General features: G+C 42.0%; 1 protein-coding gene across 4 annotated transcripts in view; it reads right to left on the bottom strand.

Annotated features, from left to right (window-relative positions):
- GPCPD1 (glycerophosphocholine phosphodiesterase 1) overlaps positions 1 to 24,082 on the bottom strand; it is a 101,226-nt gene that overhangs the window by 13,064 nt on the left and 64,080 nt on the right. For 3 of the 4 annotated variants that reach the window (XM_075863052.1, XM_075863053.1, XM_075863055.1), the window contains 6 exons: positions 21,716 to 21,808; positions 17,907 to 17,984; positions 16,591 to 16,630; positions 14,133 to 14,194; positions 6,146 to 6,211; positions 771 to 907 (listed from right to left, as the gene is read on the bottom strand). In XM_075863052.1, the coding sequence (XP_075719167.1) occupies positions 771 to 907; positions 6,146 to 6,211; positions 14,133 to 14,194; positions 16,591 to 16,630; positions 17,907 to 17,984; positions 21,716 to 21,808 (476 nt within the window). The remainder of the gene's footprint in view (positions 1 to 770; positions 908 to 6,145; positions 6,212 to 14,132; positions 14,195 to 16,590; positions 16,631 to 17,906; positions 17,985 to 21,715; positions 21,809 to 24,082) is intronic. The other variant, XM_075863054.1, reaches the window with a different exon arrangement.

The raw sequence follows: 24,082 nt of genomic DNA, 5'->3' as shown, positions 1-24,082 counted from the left end.
GTTTAGCTCAGAGGTCCGAAAGCAATATCTAAATATAACAGAGGGAGTTAAGCCACATTATCACTGCAAAAAAAAAAAAAAAAAGGTCAAATCACAGATAGATGGTCAGATGAGACAAAAGTGAAACTTTTTAGCACAAAACGCTATATATCTGAAGAAAAAACAAAAAACAAAAACAGCACACCAACACCAAAACCTCATCCCAATTGTGAAGCATGGTGGAGAGGGAGTCTGGTTTGGGGCTGTTTTGCTACCTATGGGCCTGGACGCCTTGCGATCACGGAGTGAATAATGAATTCAAAAAGTTGAAGTAAAATATTTGAATTTGTAGTAAATGAATGGGGAGAAGTGTATGACGCTGATTGGTCACTGATTGGACAACGTCATACACTCCTCTGTACAACGCCCACTTGGTCAAAAGAGTAAAACACGCCCAGTTGGGCATTAAGAAAGTCATTAGAATAAAGCTAAAATAGGTCATAACTCCGTCAAAATTATTGCTTTTCTAAATAAAAAAAACACTGCTGTAATCTACATTACAGCGCCGATCATAATATGTAGAGGATAGGCCACTTATAATCTGGTGACAGAGCCTCTTTAAATAATATTTGAAGGATTGCAAAATAATGGTTCTTACTCATTCCGTGAGTGCATTACATACACAGCCTAAAGGTATTCTTGTTCTTATGTTATGCATAATTCATTACATAACTATGAGCATCATTATATTTAACTTGCTTAAAGAGGAGACATATGGTACTTTAACTCACATCGTGCAAATATCGGCATCGAACGACGAGAACACAATCCTCCGACAGCCAGCCTTTTCCAAGAGAGTTTTCAAAATAATATCCAGAAAGATGTTCATGTCAAAGTAACTTGACAAATTGCCATCCCATTTGCCACTCTTAGGAGAAAAAGTAAAACAATAATAAAGAGAAGCAAGAATACAAACTAAAATTAGAGCTTCATTTTTTTAACTGGAGGAAAAAAAAAATATATATATAAATATGCATATCCTTGCAAAAGTATTCAACCCCTAAAAAGCCAACAGATTAATAGTCTGAGCAATGGTGCCTCAAGGGTGTCTTTTAGAGAGACAGTAAATAAGGTATAGGAGGTCAATATTGTTCTTTCCCCATTTGTATGCATACTAGGCTATGTTGATGCCGGTAAAATATCAGTTGCCAGGATACTTTATATGGCTCGTAAGCTCATCGCCCAACTTTGGCTGGATAGCACAGGACCCACCGCTAGAGAATGTGGATACAATTAACTGTTTTTTGGGTCTAGAGAAAAAGGGTGTACAGAAAGAGAGGGGTTATCCACAAATTTGAAAAGCTTTGTGCACCATAAATAGATACTTTAGGACTGGCGCCTAGGAAATTAACCAGATACAGATTGAATCTCATCTGAGTAATATAGTAAAATCCTGGCTGAAACAAACACTGTAAGTGTCATTTGTAACCCAGACAAAGCTGATAACTTTTTAGGAGGCTGAATACTTTTGCAAGGAACTATATAAAAGTTATTTATTTCCAGCTATGGTCCAATTTGCAATCATTTAAAATTCATTTGAAATTTCACTCCAAAAATTTGGGCCCATTAATATGGCCATACACATTAAAGAATAATGGTCGTTTCAACAAACTTTCGACATGTCATCGTGACATGTCAGAAGATTTGATCGGTAGTTGTCTGGGTGCCTAGACCTCCACTGATAGCTTAAACAAATGCTAGTTTGCCTGAAGGAGGGTTCACCTAGAAAGTCTATGAGCGTGTCATTAGGCCGAAGACAGGGCAGCATAACAAATCCGCTTTAAATAACGGTCAGCCATAAGCTTGTTCAGCCGTCAATTATTTCCCCCATCTCCACCATAAACATGCACACTTGGCAGAGTATGCATGCTTAATTATTTTATTTATAAAGCACCAAAATAGTCATCACTCTCACCAATGACCTTAATTCGCTATGTTTTTGGGCTGTGGGAGGAAGCCCACGCAAACACAGGGAGAACATGCAAACGCCAAGCAGAGGTTATCCTCATCCTAAGCCACCCTACTGCCCCACAATGGGGAGAGAGAAATAAACTGCGGCCAGAGCCCTGTAGCAGCAGTTTATCTGCCATGGGAATCCTACAGGCCTGAAACCTTCTTTCACCTGACATCTACTATTGAGGGAGATTTACATATTAGATTGTCAACGGTTTCCAACAAAATAGTTGGATGCGGCCTGAGTTCTGTCCAAGGAGTATCAGCATTGTTAGACGGAGCATGAGAAGCGCTAAAAGTTTTATATATCGAAACAAAAAGTACAGGAATAAAATAGTGTAGTACCGGGTTAGCTAGAAACAATATGCAATGTTAAATACTTTTGGGTCAAAAAAGAAAAAAAGTATAGTAGGTATGATACCTTTATTGGCGAAGCATAAAAAATATATTATATATATATATATATATACACACACACACACACACACAAGCTTTCAGAGCACACAGGATTCTTCAGGCAAGTTTACGAATGAATGACTTAGAAAAAAGCACAACATTTAAAGATGTTACACAGACATTTAGTACATGGGGTGATACATCATTAAGATAAGCCGGGCCCATAAAACTGAGGTTATAGGGGTGATGACTTAGGAGTTAAGGCATCTGGAGTCAGTCTGATGGGGGATGTGGCGTGTGTCCATGTAATGGCTCATATATCCATGATTGAGGCCTTGTGTCAATGACTGGAATAGTAGCATCCGCTTTAATTCCCACATTTTTCTCTCTCTGTTGATCTTAAAATGACCCTTCAGTATTAGAACTTTTAAAGAGTCTCTGTCACCACATTATAAGTGCCATATCTTCTACATAAAGAGATGGGCGCTATAATGTAGGTGACAGCAGTGCTTTTTATTTAGAAAAACGATCTATTTTTACCACGTTAGGAGGGATTTTAGCTTTATGCTAATTACTTTCTTAATGCCCAAGTGGGCGTGTTTTTACTTTAGACCAAGTGGGCGTTGTACAGAGGAGTGTATGATGCTGACCAATCAGTGTCATACACTTCTCTCCATTCATTTAGTCAGTGTATACTGACACTGCGTTGTTCACTATGTGCTGTCTTATACTGACATATTGACGTTACTGAAGTGTCCTGACAGTGACTAGACATTCCTTCCAGCCAGGACGGGATGTCTATTCTAAGTACAGCTATTGTGAATAGACATCCCGTCCTGGCTGGAAGGAATGTCTAGTCACTGTTAGGACACTTCAGTAACGTCAATATGTCAGTATAAGACAGCAGAGCAAAGCGTAATCTCGCTGTAACCTGTCATTTACAGCGAGATCTCGCGAGGTTAGGCTTGCTCTGGTGTAAGTACCACAGAAACTTTACCGAAGTGCAGGGATTGTGAATAGACATTTCGTCCTGGCTGGAAGGAATGTCTAGTCACTGTCAAGACACTTCAGTAACGTTAATGTGTCAGTATAAGACAGCACATAGCGAATAACGCAGTGTCACTATACGCTGACTAAATGGAGAGAAGTGGATGACATTGATTGGTCACTGATTGGTCAGCGTCATACACTCCTCTGTACAACGCCCACTTGGTCTAAAGTAAAAACACGCCCAGTTGGGCATTAAGAAAGTAATTAGCATAAAGCTAAAATCGCTCCTAACGTGGTGAAAATAGATCATTTTTCTAAATAAAAACCACTGCTGTCACCTACATTACAGCGCATATCACATTATATAGGAGATAGGCCACTTATAATGTGGTGACAGTGTCAGGAATCATTACCATGTATATTGTTTAAAAAATATTATCCTCACACATATGTATATACATTTCAGTTCTTTGTGTAATATACTGATATATAACAAGTTCTTTGTTCATGTCGGACACGCCTATGGAAGACACCGCCCCCTGGAATGCAAGAGGAGTGTACAGAAGAACTTGCAGCTGAGAAGGCGGTGGGGCTTGGGCACTCCCACGTCTCTAGGGAGGGGGCATGTGCCTTTTTCTGTGTTTCTTTGTTCTGAATAAAGTTCAATTTGGCTTCCTGTCCTATCTGAGGAAAGCTGTGTACCAACATCTCTGGCTGGTTTACTTCTTTCCATGCATGCATTCAGGTTTCAATTTACAGAGGTGGTTATTCGTTGTGGAATAACCGGGAGAAGGAAGCTACCCTGAAATACGGACCTGACAACAGAGCCTCTTTAAATCTGCCAAACTTATCAGCTCCAGAGAGGCGTTTTCCCACGGGTGTATCCAGCTGCTTTTTTATTTCATGTCTGTGAAGATTCATCCTGGTTTGTAGTTTTTGTATGGTTTCTCCATTCCTTTACTGATGCACCTTGTACACAGGATCATGTACACTACATTGGAGGATGTACAGGAGAACGTGCCACTGATTTTATAGTCCTGTTGCGTGTTTGGCATGTGGATGGTGTGTGATGACAAGATGTTGGTACAGGTCTTGCATTTTCTACTGTTGCAAGGAAAGGTGCCAGTCTCTGGTGGTGATGAGAGGGCACTTAAGGAGATTCCTTAAGTTTGGTGGCTGTTTGTCTGCAAGGAGAGGGAAATCCAGGAATATTTCCTTACGTTTATGGTCTTTGATAAATATAGGTTAGAGCTCAGCAGCAATTTACCACAAGATGTTCATTTAAGGTTTGAATATGACCACTGGGGGCACCCTCTGTTGTCTACCTTCTCCTTGTACACCAGATGATTGCACCTTGGAAATCTTGTGGCTCTGTAGATCTGATCATATATAATCCGTGGATGGTATCCCTGTTGTAGGAATGTATTCCTCAGTGATAGCCGGTGTGGTTTTCTGTCTTCACTGTCTGAACAGATCCGTATGTACCGCAGAGCCTGGCTGTAGATGATGGATTTCTTTATGGGTCTTGGATGGAAGCTGTTCCATCTCAGATATGCTGGACGACCTGTAGGTTTATGGTAGATTGTGGTTTGTATGGTATTGTTTCTCATGTATATGGTCATGTCCAGGAAATGTATTTGCGATGTAGAGTAGTTGAGTGTGAGTTTGATGGTAGGATGGAACTTGTTGAAGTTTTTATGGAAAGAAAGCAGTTCATGTTTAGAGCCGGTCCAGATTATCAGCAGGTCATCAATGTACCGGAAATATGCTAGAGGTTTAGTTCCGCAGGTTGATAAAAACTCCTCCTCTAGTTTGGCCATGAACAGGTTAGCATATTGTGGTGACATTTTGTTACCTATAACGCTTCCCATACATTGCAGATATAGGTCGTTGTCAAATGAAAAATAATTGTGATGGAGTACGAACCTGATGAGTTGTATGGCTGGCTCTGTCGCTAGATTGTTCTTTTGTTGAAAGTGTTGGCATGCGGCTATGCCATCCTCATGGGGAATGTTTGAGTACAGAGACTCCACGTCCATAGTTACCAATATTGTACCCTCTGGTAGTGGAACTAGGGCTGAGAGATTGCAGAGGACGTCTGTGGTGTCCTGGACATAACTGGGTGTGCACCTCACCAAGGGCTTTAGAAGATTTTCCACCCAGCCAGAAATATTCTCAGTTAAAGTCCCAACACCCAAAATGATTGGTCTCCCTGGATTACCTTCTTTATGTATTTTATGTAACATGTAGAATGTACCCATTCTGGGATTGTCCGGTATAAGGTCCAGTACATTGTCTGTCACAGCGTTGAAACTATTGAGGATATGGACAAGCTCCTCGGTGTATTGTTTGGTGGGGTCTTTTTAAGCAGGGTCTAGTATTTTTTGTGAGAGTTGTCTCTGTGCCTCCTGGATATATCGAAACAAAATCAATTCTCAAGGACATAAAAGGTGCTTAGTCTATTATGGCTCAGTTTTGTACAAAGGCATAGATGTGCATGAGCCCTCTACTGTACCTCTGTATGCCTCCGATTTCATGCAGAAGTTTTTTCTTTCAGATTCAAAACAGAAAAAAAATGGTGGAATGCTGCATTGGACTTCGTACGTATCTCCCACTTCGCTGATTACTCAAGACAGCAAATAATTAATGAAGCAGCTTATGTTAGATTGAAATAAGTAGCACCATGGTGGGAGTCAATAAAAGATACAAATATCACAAATTAAATTAAAAAAAAAAAAAAAAAGTAATTTAAACACTTTTCACTGACCTTTTCTTGACAAATCCACTTAATTTCTATATTGAAGCCAACATCTTCAGGGACAGCCTCTAGCACCTAGAAAGAAAATGAGTTGTACTAAACTAAAACAAAAATGGTATAAAATGAACCACTACGAACACATTTACATTTACACCACATGCAAAATATTCGCAAACACACAACTAAAGGAAGTTGTAATATGTTCAAGTAAGGGTTAACATCATTTTGCACAATCACAGCAGTCTCATTGAATTCAATGGGAAAACCAGATGACAGACCCAAATCCCTACATCAAAAACTGAAGGTGCAAGGCGGATGTGTTACCCCTAATTTTTGCCCTCCAGTATTCTGCCTAGGACTGTTACTTTCCCATTAAAAAAAAAACAACAACCGATCAGTTAGTAACTAATTAGTTTTATATATAAATAAGGGGGGAGGCGGTTGTTCTGCATTCAGGCATAAGGAAAATAAATTTAAAGGCAAGAAAATGTAATTCTTCCTTGCGTCCTCGGCAACACAAAACAAATGGAATTTCAATAGCGAAACTTAAAGGGTGGCTAAAGAGCACACTGGCACAGGAGTCCTTAATGCTGCAGAGGCTGAGCTCCTAACATCTTGGATGTACTACTGGTGATATTTAACGAAAGTTGAGGAAGATGCCCAAGATGCTGCTTCACAGAATAATCAGAGTGGCCTCTGCCCAAGAAGCAGCTGCTAACCTGGTAGAGAGTGTGCCCTGAGAGACCTGGGAGGTGATAGACCTTCAAGGTTCTAAGATCACAGAATAAGAGCTTAAAAGGCTATTGACACCTTTTGAGGGGCGTTTTTTTTAATTAATTTTTTTATAAACAGGTCAGTGTGTTTAGTGTAACTTTATAATTAGTCTTTATTCAAAATTAGTTTTACGTTTTGAGATACAGCTGCTCTGTATTTTGTATACAGAGCAGCTGTATCTTTCGTTGTGACCTGAATCCGTCAGTCCTGCAGACCTGACGGGTGGGTCAGTGTCAGCGGGTCCTGCGTGTCTCTGACACGCAGGATCCCCCTGTAATTTATCAAATCTAAGTTATGAGCTTAGATGTAATGGATAACAGGTGGATCCCGCGGTCACTGAACTAGCCAGGTCCGCGGACCTGAAGGGAGCAGTATTTAGCGCTACATACAGCTGCTCTGTATACAGAATGGGCAGCACGGTGGGTCAGTGGCTAGAACCTTGCAGCGCTGGGGTCCTGGGTTCAAATCCAAACAAGGACAACAGCTGCATGGAGTTTGTATGTTCTCCCCGTGTTTGCGTGGGTTTCCTCCCACACCCCAAAAACATACCAGTATGGAATTTAGATTGTGAGCGCAGATGGGGACAGTAAGTGAGGACCTATGTACAGCGCTTCGGAATATGAAGCTACGAAGTTGGGAAACCACGTAGCTCACCGTGCTACGCTGTTTCAGTAACTCCAATTCACTTCTATGGGAGTTTCGAAACAGAGTAGCTCAGCGAGCACTCGGCTGTTTCCGTAATCCCGACCACCTAACCAAAAAGTGGCCGGGTGGCAGCGAGAGCCGAGTAAGCTAGAACTGGGTTTTAGGGGGGCACGACGGCAGAAGTCATCGCTGTCTAAGTGTCATACTGTCAAAGTGTCCTGGCAGTTATACATGGCACAGATCTAACATCCATCTCTCTTCTCTTCATACAGGTATATAATCCATTTCATTCCTGCATGATCCTCATCCCTGCTGTAGCTGCATTTCAAAAAGCTGAAACTTTTATTTTATGGTATATAATCCATTTCATTCCTGCATGAACCTCATCCCTGCTGTAGCTGCATTTCAAAAAGCTGAAACTTTTATTTTATGGTATATAATCCATTTCATTCCTGCATGAACCTCATCCCTGCTGTAGCTGCATTTCAAAAAGCTGAAACTTTTATTTTATGGTACTCTGCTTTCCTGTCTTGCTATATAGTCTAATGTTATCTCAAAGTTTTGTCAAAGTGTTTGATCGTCGTTAAGTTTTATGATCATCCAGACCTGCTAGTTTGTTTGTTTATCTCTGCATAGCTTTTCACCTCATGTGTCTAGTTGATTTGATTAATAGCTGAACGAGCTTAATTAGGCCTAGATCTGAGCATCTACTCCCCTATAAATTTAGATGTAGCATATGGGGAAGGCACTCGTGCAGGGGGGCACGACGGCAGAAGTCATCTCTGTCTAAGTGTCATACTGTCAAAGTGTCCTGGCAGTTATACATGGTGTCATACTGTCGAAGTGTCCTGGCAGTTATACATGGTGTCATACTGTCAAAGTGTCCTGGCAGTTATACATGGTGTCATACTGTCAAACTGTCCTGGCAGTTATACATGGCAGTTGCACAGGGTCAGTGACAGGTAAGCTGCATTACCAAACCAGACAAACTAGCCCACGCTCTCAATATTAGATTTCTAACTATCTGTAAACAAACATGTTTGCCACCGCTCTCATCATTATAGCTGCTCTTGGTTTGCAATCCTATCGCCCATTTAAGACTTGCCCAAAAACAGTCCGCATCAGTCCTTCTCTCCTGGCCTCACCCATGTACAGCTCCCATTCACTATTCACTTTCCTCAGTCAAGTTAACCCATCTCATCCCACTGCCCAACGTAAAAAACGCTCTCATAAATCACAGAACCATCTGCTGTCTCTCTCCATTCTCCTGCTATTAGCTGCAGGGGACATCTCTCCCAACCCTGGGCCTCCCTTTTCTTCTGCCAAGCTCAACCACTTACCTGCCACACATAGAAACCCTGCAAATCTTCTTGCCATTCCTTGTATGTCTTCTCCTGTCTCTTTTAACTGTGCTCTCTGGAACTCTCGGTCCGTGTGCAACAAACTCACCTTTATTCATGACTTATTCCTTTCTAACTCTCTCAACCTTCTGGCTCTTACAGAAACATGGCTACACCTGTCTGACACTGCTTCCCCTGCTGCTCTATCTTATGGTGGTCTCCAGTTCTCTCATGCCCCCAGACCTGAGAACAGGCAGGGTGGAGGAGTAGGTATACTTCTTTCCCCACACTGCACTTTCCAGGTCATTCCCCCGGTCCCCTCACTCACATTTCCCTCTTTTGAAGTCCACACCCTCAGACTCTTTCACCCTTTTCCCCTCCGAGTGGCAGTTGTCTACCGCCCACCGGGCTCACCCCGCCAATTCATGGACCATTTTGCTGCCTGGCTTCCACAATTTCTATCCTCTGAAACACCCACTCTCATCATGGGTGACTTAAACATCCCCATTGATAACCCAATCTCCTCATCTGCCTCCCAGTTTCTATCTTTAACCTCGTCCCTCGGTCTGTCACAACTTACTAACTCTCCTACACATGAAGACAGGCATTCACTTGACCTGGTCTTCTTCCGGCTCTGCTCAGTTTCTGACTTTATTAACTCTCCTCTCCCACTTTCTGACCACAATCTTCTCTGCTTTACTATCAAATATTCTCTGCCTCCTCAGGTCATCCCTACGTATCAGACATACAGAAATCTACATGCCATTAACACTGTGAAACTCATAGACAGTCTACAGTCCTCTTTGTCCCCTATCTCTTCCCTCTCCTGTCCCAATCTGGCTGCCAAACTTTATAATAACACTCTCAAAAATGCATTGGATGAAGCAGCCCCCACTAAACTCCGAACCACCCGACAAAGACGACGACAACCCTGGCACACGCCTCAATCCCGCTTTCTTCAGCGGTGCTTGAGATGTGCCGAACGACTGTGGAGAAAATCGCATTTGGATGCAGATTTCCTCCATTACAAAATTTATGCTCAAAACTTACAACTCTGCCCTTCACCGCGCCAAACAAGTCTACTTCACTTCTCTCATCTCCACACTATCTAATAATCCAAAAAGCCTCTTTGATACTTTTCACTCCCTCCTTAGTCCTAAAGTGCAGACACCAATCACAGATCTCAGTGCTGAAGACCTGGCCAATTATTTTAAAGTTAAAATTGACAACATCCGACATGATATTATCTCCCAGTCCCCTAGTAACATCGATCCCCTTCCCTCCCGCACTCCCTCTTCTTCACTCTCAGCATTTGACCCAATAACTGAAGAAGAAGTCCCTAGGCTCCTCTCTTCTTCTCGTCCTACTACCTGCCCTAGTGATCCTGTCCCCTCACACCTCCTCCAGTCCCTCTCCCCAGCTGTCACTAGTCACCTCACTAAAATATTTAACCTCTCTCTTTCCTCTGGTATCTTTCCCTCCGCTTTTAAACATGCCATTATAAACCCATTATTGAAAAAAGCAACACTTGACCCATCCAGCGCTGCCAACTACCGACCAGTCTCTAATCTGCCCTTCATCTCCAAACTCCTGGAACACTTGGTCTACTCTGGCCTTATCCGCTATCTCTCTGCTAACTCCATTCTTGACCCCTTACAATCTGGTTTCCGCACTCTACACTCCACAGAAACTGCCCTTACTAAAGTCTCAAATGATCTCTTGGCGGCTAAATCGGACGGTAAATCCTCTCTCCTTATTCTTTTGGATCTCTCTGCAGCCTTTGACACTGTAGACCACAAACTCCTACTTAACATGCTCCACTCTATTGGCCTCAAGGACGCGGCTCTCTCTTGGTTTTCCTCCTATCTCTCTGACCGCTCATTCAGTGTGTCATTTGCTGGTTCCACTTCTCCTCTTCCCCTTGATATCGGGGTTCCTCAGGGATCAGTCCTAGGTCCACTCCTCTTTTCTCTCTACACAGCTCCTATTGGACAAACCATCAGCAGATTTGGCTTCCAGTACCATCTCTACGCTGATGACACCCAATTATATACCTCTTCCCGTGACATCACCCCTGCTCTAATACAGAACACCAGTGATTGTCTGTCCGCTGTCTCTAACATCATGTCCTCTCTCTATCTGAAACTGAATCTTTCTAAAACTGAGCTCCTTGTGTTCCCACCATCTACTAACCTCCCTAAACCTGATGTCTCCATTTCTGTGTGTGGCACTATCATAACTCCTAAGCAGCACGCCCGCTGTCTCGGGGTTATTTTTGACTCAGATCTTTCCTTTACTCCTCACATACAATCACTTTCACGCTCCTGTCATTTTCACCTCAAAAACATCTCCAGAATCCGCTCTTTTCTTACGGAGGAAACTGCCAAAACTCTCATTGTTGCTCTGATTCACTCTCGTCTTGACTACTGTAACTCATTACTAGTCGGTCTTCCCCTCACTAAACTCTCCCCTCTCCAATCTATCCTCAATGCAGCAGCCAGGCTCATCTTTATGACCAACCGCTACACCAACGCCTCTAATCTGTGCCAGTCACTGCACTGGTTGCCCATCCCCTTCCGAATAAAATTCAAACTTATTACTCTCACCCACAAAGCTCTCCACAGTGCTGCACCTCCTTACATCTCCTACCTCATCTCTGTCTACCACCCTACTCGGGCTCTACGTTCTTCCAACGACCTTAGATTAAAATCCTCCATAATCCGAACCTCCCACTACCGTCTCCAGGATTTCTCTCGTGCTGCATCCATCCTCTGGAATGTGCTACCCCAGACAATCAGATTAATTCCCAATTTCCACAGTTTTAAACGTGCCCTGAAAACACATCTATTTAGACAGGCCTATAACATTCCCTAATCTGACTCCTTTCCATGGCCCTCCATTTAGATTAGTCATCAGAATAAGATTCCCTCACACTCCTTCTCTTCATGTCCGTCATACACGGATACTGGCTGGTGACCGGCTTATGCAGCTTTATGTTACCACCGCATGTGTATAAAAATGGCCGGACCATTGTACAGAACAAACACTATTACACTTTGTGTCTCCCTTATGTCCTCATAGATTGTAAGCTCTTGCGAGCAGGGTCCTCACTCCCCAGGTTTGAATTGTAAATGAACTTTGTCACTATGTAATGTCTGATATTGTTTGTTTCATGTTCCCTCTAAATTGTAAAGTGCTGCGTAATATGTTGGCGCTATATAAATAAAGATTATTATTATTATTATTATAGAGATAGATGTGGTCCCCACCTCTGGGACCTGCAACTATCAGACTTTTATGGCATATCCTGTGGATATCCTGTGATATGCCATAAATGTCCAAGATTGGAAAACCCCTTTAAACAGCTGGCACCCATGGTAAAGAATAAAAAACAGGAGTCAGCTGTAAAAACAGGTGTCAGACGGAGAACTAGCCGGACGCCAGTAAATACAACTTGCGCCTCTTGGAAATAGTGCACACATGCGCACTACCCAGTGGCAACGCACGGTGCCAACAGAAGAGGAAACACAGAACTGCTACATAGATACAAGAGAAAAAAAAATAAAATAAAAACAAAAACATACAAGAGGTTTATTCCTGCGCTTATTTACAGTATATATAAAGCTGCTATCTTATTGGTTACTAAATGATCTTTTTTTTTTTTTTTTATTGGCTAGTAACGGTCCTGAGAATGGAGGAAAACCCATTTGTTTTGTGTTGTGTTGTCGAGGACGTAAGGAAAACGTCTTTTTACATAGAGTATGCTTGGTGTGACCCGGTGTTAAAAAAGTTGCACTATGTTTCAGGTTGAAATCTTCACGACTTTAATTTTCAGACCAACTGATACGCAGTTTGTAACCTGCTCCTAGTTTCATACATTCTGGGGTGTCCCTCCCAGTAAATACATGCTAGATGTGAGGTCTGTGTCTCCAGGATGCTGCTGCCTTCAGTAGCTCTCATATACTAACACTTCATTCCTGTACAGCTATTTTTTGCCTGTCGAGGTAGCTGAATGAAGTCTTTCATTTTTTCGCTTGATGAGTTGTAGTTTACATTGGCATTATTTTGAGGTGTATAGAACCTGTGGTGGGGATGTGGTCATTTTTTAAAAATAAAATTATTTTTTTTTGCAAAAAATAAAAAAACAGTGCAAAGGTTAATGTTTGAAACTCCCACAAATACACAGCGCAAATTAAAAACGCTACCTCAAAGGAATAGAAACTGAATGGCCACTTATTATAGCTTCATCTAGTAGCGCGTTGGACCTCCTTTGGCCTTCAGATCCGCAGCAATTCGTTGTGGCTTAGATTCTAGTAGGTGTTCAGGAATATTTTCCCATTCTGAAATTATAGCTTCTTGCGGTTACCGCTAAGTGTCCTTATGCTATAGGGTAAACAGCTGCCAAGAAGGAATGAACTTGGTCAGCCACAATGCTGTGTTAAGTCCTACTGTTCAAACGTCCATCCACAGGTATCAAGGGTGAGCAAAGTAATTATTCCACACACCATTAATCCACCTCCACTAGCCTGAACTGTTGACCCTTGAGAGAAGGGGTTCATCGATTCATGCCGATTGCAACAAATTCTGACCCTCCCATCAGCGTGGTGCAACAGAAACCTGGATTTATCTGGCCATGCAATGTTTTTCCATTGCTCCGTGATTAAATCTTTGCGCTCTTTTGATCACTAGATTTTTGCCTTTCTGTTTCCCTTAGAGGGCAACGGGACTAAAAATGGTTGTTTGCCGTTAAAGAACGAGGAGTTGTGCGTTGGAGTTGGAGCACCAGTGTTGGATTTGGCTGCCATTTGCTTGGCTGTGCACCGCCTATTTGTCAGGACTATTTTTAACATCCTGCTCGGACCCTTCGTCGATGAGTTATGGACGTCCTCAGGATCCCCTTTCAATGGATATTTTTCCAACACTGGACGACGTTGCAAGAGAAAACCCTCACAAGGTTGCCAATTATTTTTTTTTTAAATACTGCCCCCCGGCTAGACTAGCATCGTGCCTCGTTCAAAGTCGCTCAGATCAATCGATTTTCTTATTCTCATGTGGATTCACACTGAAACTGATCCACAGAAACTTGCTTTTATGCTGCACCCCATGCTCACGTATCTAATTTTTATACAGGGAAGCTCCAATTGTCAAAGTGTCTCTAATATAGTGGCCATTCAGAGTGTGTGTATATATTCTGAAGAGTTCAACTAAAATAGAACAGACTTTAGGGCTATTCTTACCGTTTGAAGGGAAGGAAACGGCTGGTTATCAGACACCGCATAGCATTCGTCATCAGCAGGGTCTGCAGGAAAATAATATGAAAAAGGTTATAGCAACTAAAGATATTCATAACAAATACAAGCAGAATACAAAAATGAACTAAATGCTGGTACAAAGTATGGAACATGGTGGACAATGGGAAAACGATATCTGTTCTACACTCACTTGTGAGACCAAAAATAAACCGACTCTCTTTGTAGCTCCAGATAAGTATTATATGGCAAATGTCCTTGAAATAAAAGAGCCACTATGGAAAAATATAAACTCTAAGGCGGGATTCACACGACCGGGTCGTTCCCGAGCCCGAGTGTCGGCCGGTAAAATCGGCCATTTTGCCCGGCCGGTTTGCATAAAGTTATGCATCCGTGCCGGGCCGGGCAGATCCGGACAGTGACATCAGCGGCAGCTCCTGAAGGGGAATCCCCATGTGTTAGGGGATTCCGCTTCAGGAGTTTCCCCTGATGTCACTGCCCAGATATGGACAGAGACATCAAGCGCTCTGTCCAGGAGCGGAATCCCCGAAAACACGGGGATTCCGCTCCTTCAAGGAGCTAAAGTGCGGCTAGCACATAGCAGAGCGGGGAGATACCTCCCCGCTCTGCTATAGTGGCGTCGCTACAGTAGTAGCAGCCGCAGCAGCTGCTGCAGCTGCTAGCGGTGCCATCAAAGGTGTCGCCGGGCCAGGGCGCTTTTAACAAGCAGGAGAAGGGAGCCAGCGCAGCGCTCCCTTCCACCTGCTGTACACCCCGGCCCTGCCACACCGTGTACAGCGATGCCATTCGTCAGAATGGCATCAACTCCTCCTCCTCACATGCACTCTGCGCTGTGAGGAGGAGGAGATAGAGCGCAAGAGCCGGAAAACCCGGCCGTCACTCGGGACACATCCCGGTGATGGCCGGGTATTACCCGGCCCCATAGACTTCTATGGGAGCCGGGCGGCCGGGTACCCGGGCGAAAATAGAGCATGTCCTATTTTTTGACGGGCGGTTTTCCCGGCCGTCAAAAAATCGGCCGTGTGAATAGCCCCATTAGGAGTCTATTATTCCTAATGCAGCCGGGTGCAGGCCGATTTATGAACGGCCGGCACCCGGCCGGGAAACCCTGCCGTGTGAATGAGGCCTAATGACAGGGTGAGGGAAATATTAGTGTTGCCTGCTATGGACAATCTGATTTTGCTAGAAATGTCCCCTGACTATAAGCTGATCACCGGGTGTCCTGCAGCTGGGACCCCCAGCGATCAGTTGTCATCAGTGGATTAACCTGCAGAAAATAATCATTGCAGCGCCCTGCAGGAGAAATTAAGAATTTGTTCACCCCCTTTCAATTCAATAGGCTGTCCTTGCAATGCCTGTCCCACCAGAGACTCTCCTTGAGGGTCCTGAACAGGGAATATCCCATTTTATTTCAGAATTCCCTAATATGGTAATCAAAAATGGGTTTTCTAAACAAGACAACCCCTTCAGAGCTTAATAGCAGAAACTGGTTAAAAATAAGAGCTACTTACAAAATAAAACATCAGGATTGGCAGTCCCCGTGTAAGCCATTATACTTCCTTACAATAACCACTGTCACTCATAACTAGGCGAAAAGCTCTCAAAACATTCTTGCAGAGCATGTAACGTTAGCAAGATGACATCATTTTTTTCAGTAAAGAAATGGGTGTGATTCAAGGTATGTGGGGGAGGGTGTTTGCTTGCTGAGGGAAGATATACCGTAATCATGTGCAAGTTGTATGATTTGGTCAACTAATTACTGATTATGGTGAAGATGAAAAAAAAATACAAATTAAAAATACAGCGCTGTAAAGACATTTGCCAGGTGTCCCCTATTATTGCGCATTTACCACAGAGTGGTTGGATGCAGTCTATTTTGGGCGTTCATGGCGCAGCAATTTATTATTATTTTGTGTTCATTTTGCATTAAATTCTGAAAGCCATAAGTTTTTTTGTTTGCTATCGAGGTAGCTGTAGGAGATCTTGGTTTTTATGCAGAATGAGTTGTAGTTTTTATTGGAACCAATGGGGATGAAGAAAAAAAAAAGTACCGGAAATTAAAGGCATATGAACTTGCTCGGATCAATTACATAATACATTGCAATACCCTTGCATTTAATTGTATTATGGCTGTTGGTGTTTCTGTAAAGAATAATTAGGTGAAGACCTAGAAAACTGCATCCCAAAACCACGTGAGGCTTCGCCATGCATGTAGTTCTCGCCCACAGCACGGCCGCAGTGTGTACGGGCACTCTAATAGGTGACACCTGGAAGAAGGCCTAGGCTTCACCACAACAATTTAAAACTCTTTATTTGCATCTTTACATTAATAATTAGTGTGCCAAATTATACGAATTGCTTGCATTGTGAGGAACAAGTGCACATGAACAATACATGAATTGTTTCCTTTCAGACTTCTACCTACCAAAATGATCTTGTAACTTTAGGGCAGTCACATGAGCCAGCTAGAGAGGAAAAACAAAACAATTGCAAAGAGATTAACTTGTATGAAGAATCTTGGAAGAAACAAAAAAATATTTTTACCCTTTTAGGAGGCTGCTGAGTGCACACCTTAAGGGCTCATTCAGGCGAGAGTAATTCTTGTCTGTTTGCTGTCCGTTTAAATATCGGACAGCACGCGGACGCATGAATTTCAATGAGGCCATTCAGACATGCGTGAGTTTTTACGCAGCGTGTGTCCGTTGCGTGAAACTCACTGCATGTTCTATATTGGTGCGTTTTTGCCGAGGTTGTCACTCAAAGTCTATGGGTGCGTGAAAACAGTGTGTTGTCCGTGTCTCACGCATCAGTTAGTGAAGAGATGCAGAGAATTACAGGGTAACTAAATGTTCGAAAAACTACGGACATGTCAGAAGGTTTGATTGGTAGGGGTCCGAGCACTGAGACCCCCATTATCGCTAATACAAAGTGGCAGAAGTGCTTGTGTGAGTGCTTAGACCATTAGTTTCTGTTCGGCTTTTTCTGGAAAGCCGATGTATCTGAGTACGGGCTCAGACTTTCTATTGAACCCGTATTCCGATACATTGATTTCCGGAAAAGGCTGAATAGAAAGGAAGCGGCTGAGTCCTCACACGAGCGCTTCTGTCGTTTCGATCTAGCGATTGATGAGGGTCTGAGCACGGAGACCCCACCAATCAAATCTTCTGACATGTCAGAAGTTTGTCGAACGTTTAGTTGCACTTAATATTTAAAAAAATAAAATAAAATGCACACTGATGGCACAGACATGAAATGCAGAAATAGCGGTCCATTTTTTTTTGCGCACGCAAATCAGACTCGCTTGTGTGAATGTTAACTTCTTAAATTAATGTATCTACCAAAAAAATATAGATTACAGACTTCAAAACTTCTTACAGTCCCCCGCATGGTCCCTTGGGCTGTATTCACATCTGCTTTGGAGACTCAGTCAGGAGCCTCCATCGCAGATCCGGTAAAAAATGCCAGACAAAATAGTGCCGACGGAGCCAATTAAAGTCAATGGATCCTGCCAGGCGCCCACAGAATAACGAACACTTTGGGGGAGGGGGGGGGAGGGATGTAACGTTTCTACACCAGTTTTCTGCATCTTACGCTGGCTTGATTTTTATTAAGACTGGTGCAATCTTAATACATCTCCCCCAAAGAAAGTTCAGCAAGCGCATGTAGGTTTAGCTGTATTAGTGGTATTTCCCCATGGAGCTGACCAGATGGTCGCAACACTGTTACAAGGTAGAAAAGTACCTTTAATAGCTGAAGCTGGTCATACGAAAGTTCCTTCACGGGAATCTCAAATAGCTCCACAGATGCAGCGTTAGTTTTCTGTAATAAAATAATTATTTGAATTAAAAGTTGATTTGTGATAAATGACAGGTCATACTCTGGACCAGGATATTTACTACAATCTTGCATTAGTGAGCACAAGTCAGTTCTGTTAGTAATACTGTATAAAGGCATTTGCTTCACATTTTTTCTTATGGAATTACAAAGTACATCTCTCACTTTTGCTTAATATGATCTCAACTCTGCACAGTTAACCCCTTCAAGACTGAGCCTGTTTTGGCCTTGAGGACGAAGCCGATTTTTTCTAATCTGACGTGTCACTATGTGGTAACAAGTTTGGAATGCGGTTATGTATCCATGTGATTCAGAGACTGTTTTTTCGTGACATATAGTACTTTGTTAGTAAAAATTTTGGTAGATAAAGTCAATATTTACCTGTGAAAAACATGAATATTTAGAGAAAATGTGCAAAACTTAGCAATTTTCTAAATGTAAATGTATCTGCTTGTAAGGCATGATTCACACGACTGCTGCGCATCTCGGACGTAAAAAACTGAAGTTTTTCACGTCCGAGGTGCATCCGTGCTCAGCGCTGCGAGATGCGATGTCACGCATCCCCCATAGTGGAGAGTCTATGGAGGGATGCGTGAAAAGATAGGTCATGTCCTATTTTCCCACAGACCCTTCACACGGTCCGTTGAAACAACGGCTGTGTGAACGGCCACATTGAATAACATAGGTCCGTGGGACGTTCGTGTGAATCAGGCCTAAGACAGAGTAATACCACACAAGATGGTTAATATGTCATATCACCCATATGTCTACTTTATGTTTGCATCGTCTTTTGAACATGGTTTTATTTTTCTAGGACGTTACAAGGCTTAGAACTTTAGCAGCAATTTCTCACATTTTCAAGAAACTTTCAAAAGGCTATTTTTTCAGGGACCAGTACAGTACTGAAGTGGCTTTGAGGGCCTTATATATTAGAAGGTCCCCATAAATCACTCCATTTTGAAAACTGCACCCCTCAAAGTATTCAAAAACAGCATTCAGAAAGTCTTTAGGTGTTTCTCAAGAATTAAAGCAAAGTAGAGGTGAAATTTACAAATTTCATTTTTTTTTTGCCAAAATTCATTTTTTATAAAAAAAAAATTCTGTAACATGGAAGGTTTTACCCGAGAAATGCAACTCAATATTTATTGCTCAGGTTCTGCAGGTTTTAGAAATCTCCCACATGTGGCCCCAGTGTGGTAATGGACTGAAGCACCGGCCTCAGAAGCAAAATGAGCACCTAGTGGAATTTGGGGCCTCCTTTTTTTTAGAATACATTTTAGGCACCATGTCAGGTTTGAAGAGGTCGTGTGGTGCCAAAACAGTAAAAAAACAAACAAAAGTGAACCCATTTTGGAAACTACACCCCTCAAGGAATTTATTTTGACCCCACAGTTTTTTTGCTAAATGTATTTGAATTAGTCTGTGAAATTGAAAATCCACTTTTTTACGTAAAAACGTAGACATTTTTAATTTTTACAAGGAATAAAGGAGAAAAAACACCAACATTTGCAAAGAAATGTCTCCCAATTACGGCAATACTCCTTATGTGGTAATAAACTGGACCCACAGCAGGGCTCAGAAGAGAAGGAGCGTCATTTGGATTTTGGAGCGCTTCGATTTTGCTGGAATAGTTTTTAGTGCCATGTCGCATTTGGAATGCACTGGGAGGGACCAAAACAGTGAAAACCCCCAAAAGTGACCCCATTTGGGAAACTACACCACTTAATGAATCTATCTAGGGGTACAGTGAGCATTTAGCCCCCACAGGTCTTTTTCAGAATTTATTAGAATTAGGCCATGAAAATGAATATCAACATTTCCACTAAAACGTTAAATTTTTTCCATTTTCACAAAGAATAAAAGGAGGAAAAGGCACCGGAACATTTGTAAAGCAATTTCTCCCGAGTACGGCTATACCCCAAATGTGGTCATAAATGTTTTATTAGAAATTAATTAACCCTTTCCGGACTGATCCATTTTTTTGCTTTTTCTTTTTCGTTTTTCCCTCCTCGCATTCCAAGAGCAGTAACTTTTTTATTTTTCCATCAATAGTGTGGTGTGCGGGCTTATTTATTGCGGGGGGAGTTGTATTTTCTATTAACACCATTTAACCCCTTCCCACCGCAGCCCTTTTTCAGATTTTCATTTTCGTTTTTTTCCTCCCCACATTCCAAAAGCCATAACTTTTGGATTTGTCCGTCGATATAGTCCTATGAGGGCTTGATTATTGCGGGACGAGTTATAGTTTTTTTGTAGCACCATTCATATAAAGTACAAGGAAACGAGAAAAAAAGATTATTTGTAGGGTAGAAAATGAAAAAAAAACAGCGATTCCTCCATTGTTTTTACGGAATTCACTGTGCAATTAAAACATGTTAACTTTATTCTGTGGGTCAATACGATTACTGTGATACAAAACATATATCGTTTTTTCTATATTTAAGTGTTAAAATTTAAAATGTATTTTATTTTGTGTTGCCAAATTCCGAGAGCCATAACTTTATTTTTAAGTAAAAAACGCTTTGTAAGGGCTTGTTTTTTGAGGGATAGGTTGTCGTTTTTATTGGTGCTATTTTGGCATACATGCGACTTTTCGATCACTTTTTATTCCATATTTTGGGAGGGGTAGTGACAAAAAAAATAAATAGTGGTTCTGGCATTGGTTTTTACTTTTTTTGCGGTGTTCACCGTGCGGGAAAAATAATATTATAGTTTAATTAATTGGGTCGTTACGAACGGGGCGATAACAAATGTGTACTTTTTTTTTTTAATGGGTTTGTTTTTTCCCTATAATAAAAGACTTCTAGGAAAAAAAAAGCATTTTTTGTTTTTGTAACTTTTATTTTTACACTTTTAGAAAAACATGAACTTTTTTTTTTTTTTGGTCCATCTATAGGACTTGAAGACTTGCAGCTCTGATAGCTGTTAGAATACATTGCACTACCTACGTAGTGTAATGTATTCTAACAGTCATTGTGACCGGCTGGTCCTGGTTTCTGTACATGGCAGCCCGGAGGCCATTGTCTGGATTCTGGTTGTCACGGCTAACATCGGCAGCAGTTTCATGTGGGCGATGTGCCGATGTGCCGATCAGCTCTAAAACTTCTTAAATGCGGTAATCGACCGCCGCATCTAAGGGGCTAATTTCCGAAATCTGCGGCGATGGGCCGCTGATCGGCAACAGGGAATGCAGGGCAGACGCCCTGCACAGTTAATCACTGCTACTGCGGTGTAGCGCCGCACGGCGGTTAACCGTCAAAATCCAGACCTAACTGCACGTCAAGGTGCGCGAAGTTACTGCTCACCCAGACGTGCAGTTACGTCAAGGTGCGGGGAGGGGTTACAACACTAAACATAGAAATCACCCAAAAACCAAAAATAAAAATCCAGCATATCTTTTTTTTTTTTTTTTTTTTAAAGAGGTCTTTCCATCTCGGACATTTATGGCATATCGAGAGCATATACCATAAATGTCTGGTAGATGCAAGGAAGAGATACAAGGAAGAGATCAAATGGAAATGAACCCCAAGTGTTCTCTGCAAGATTTCTGTGTGCCTCAGGAACATGCAGAAAATCCTGTACACCAAACATTAATTTCTAGGTGTAGTGTTCCGCTAGAGTCCATTCTACAACCTGGGTGCTATAAAACAGGGTTTTGTACCTACCTGGCATGGTCAATATTATGACTACAAGGTTAACATTAACAATGCATTTACCTTTTTCATAGAAATACAGCATGTAAGATCATGATAGATAACTGGGACATGATCCTTGGAAAGATGGACATCAAACTCCACGAATGCTGCACCCTAGAGGGGGAGAAAGAAAAAACATATTTCTGCCTTGAATTCTTCAATTGTGTGTAATAAAACTCTAAATCTTGTTAACAATACAGGAGTTGTACATAAGTTTTGGACCACAACGTATCATTACCGAACATACTTCTAGAATTGGCATTCTAGTTATAAAACAGAATGACTACAGTAAGGCAGTGGCCATTATTTTTTTTTATTTTTTTTTTAACATTGCATCCTGCTTTCTCCTCCTTTAGCTATGCTACCAATCCCATGATGCCTCAGCACAGCATCACATGAGCGGGTGTGTGGGGTACATCTCTACCTGAGGAGGGCAGCGTCATTATCCATCCCTAAGACTATTCTACTTAATAAAGGTACGGGATTATATAATAATGACCCAGGGAGGCTGAACTGTGACAACAGTTTTACTAACAAAGGTAAAAAGTTAACTCTAAAAAAAGTTTATAAAAAAAAACCCCCCCCAAAAAAAAACCTGATTTAAAGAACAATGTTTTTTGACCATACATTGCGTTAAAAATTGAGACAATAAGTCGTGGAATACCTAGTGGATTATACAAACCCAACAAAATTATTTTATTCTAAAGGAACCTGCTCTATTTTTAGATGTTTGGACGCAAGAAACAATGTGAACCATTACCAATTCAGAAACATGTATAATAATGGAAAATTCTGCCTGCATTCAACACCGGGTGACTTATGTTCTCTGAAAAACCCTCTTATTGTTTATTAAGACATGAAGCTAATGTAAAAGTTATATAGGGTTTCACACGTCTTCATTGGTGGCAGTACAGGAAATGCCGAATTTTTTTTTGTGGTTTTGCCCTTTTTGGTGAATCTAGACTTCTGTATTAGGGAATGATGAAAACAACACCTCCCGAATATCCTTCGATTATCAAAAGTGTTCCTTTTAGTAGTGAGGGTTATATAATAATACATCAGTAATGTAGTGGGGAAATATAAGGCTATAAGGGTGCAGTCCCACGTAGCGTAAAAATACAAACAAAATACGCAACAGTAATACCACAGCAAATTCCACCACGGAATTAATTTTGTGGATTTTGTAGCGAATTTGCTGCATATTTGTGTGGCATATTTCAGTGCGGAATTCCACATAGCATTGAAGCCTATGATGAAAATCAGCATAACGCTGCGTAAAGTATTTCTGCAGCGGCAAAATTTCCACATGGAAATTTAAACCATGTTTGCGCAGCAGATTGTGTTTTTATCACCCATAGGAATACATGGTGTAAATTTCCACAGGGAAAATTTACGCCCCATGTGACTGCACCCTAAAACAGCCTCGGTTGGACAATGGGTTGCTAGAGAAGCTTCAGGGAATCCTCAGTATTTTTTTGCTCTATAAGGCCTCATGCACACGAACGTGCTTTTTGCGGCCGCAATTCACCCACAAATCTGCCTGGTGAATTGCGGTCCCATTCATTTCTATGGGCCCATGGACACGACCGTGGTTTCCACGGTCCGTGCATTGCCTGGGAGCTTGGACCGCAAAAAGATAGGACATGTCTTATTACGGCCACATTTTACGGTCCAGGCTCATTGAAATGAATGTACACGGCCATGTGTACAGCCCCGTTATTTGCAGGCAGCCCGTGGATGACACTCCGTGGCCGTCCGAGCCGCAAATCACGGGGCCTGTACACGTTCCCAACTTAGAAAAAGAGAAAATAGAACTAAATGTCAGTTTAAGGGCTCATGCACATGACCGTAGTGGTGTGCACAGCCCGTGATTTGCGGTTTGGATGTCTGGAGCGTCATCCGCGGGTCGCCCGCAAATGGCTGCAAAGGGCTGTGCACATGGCCCTGTGCATTCTTTTCAATGAGCCTGGACTGCAAAATACGGCCGTAATAAGACATGTCTGTTCTTTTTGCGGTCCAGGCACCCGGGCTAATGCACGGACCATGGAAACCACAGACGTGTGCATGAGCCCATAGAAATTAATGGGACCGCAATTTGCAGATTTGCGGGTGAATTGCGGCCGCAAAAACACATTCGTGTGCATGGGGCCTAATAGTATGCACATGTAGATTCACCAAAGAACCATTCACTATAGAACATCCTTCTAGTGATTGATACAGACAAAAAACAGGCTGTGTTACAAGCTATATAATAAAATTGTTCAAATTTACATCAATAGAGGAAATGTTAGAGATGAATGCAGAAGTCTTTTTTATTGAAACCAATGGGCACTCTAAAAATCCTGGCTGGTAGGTGCTTACTGGATATGGATTTAATCATTTAATGTG

This window comes from Rhinoderma darwinii, chromosome 4, assembly GCF_050947455.1.
Source record: "Rhinoderma darwinii isolate aRhiDar2 chromosome 4, aRhiDar2.hap1, whole genome shotgun sequence".
Lineage (NCBI taxonomy): Eukaryota > Metazoa > Chordata > Amphibia > Anura > Rhinodermatidae > Rhinoderma > Rhinoderma darwinii.
The sequence above is the reverse complement of the archived record's forward strand: the minus strand, read 5'-3'. Positions and strand labels throughout refer to the sequence as shown.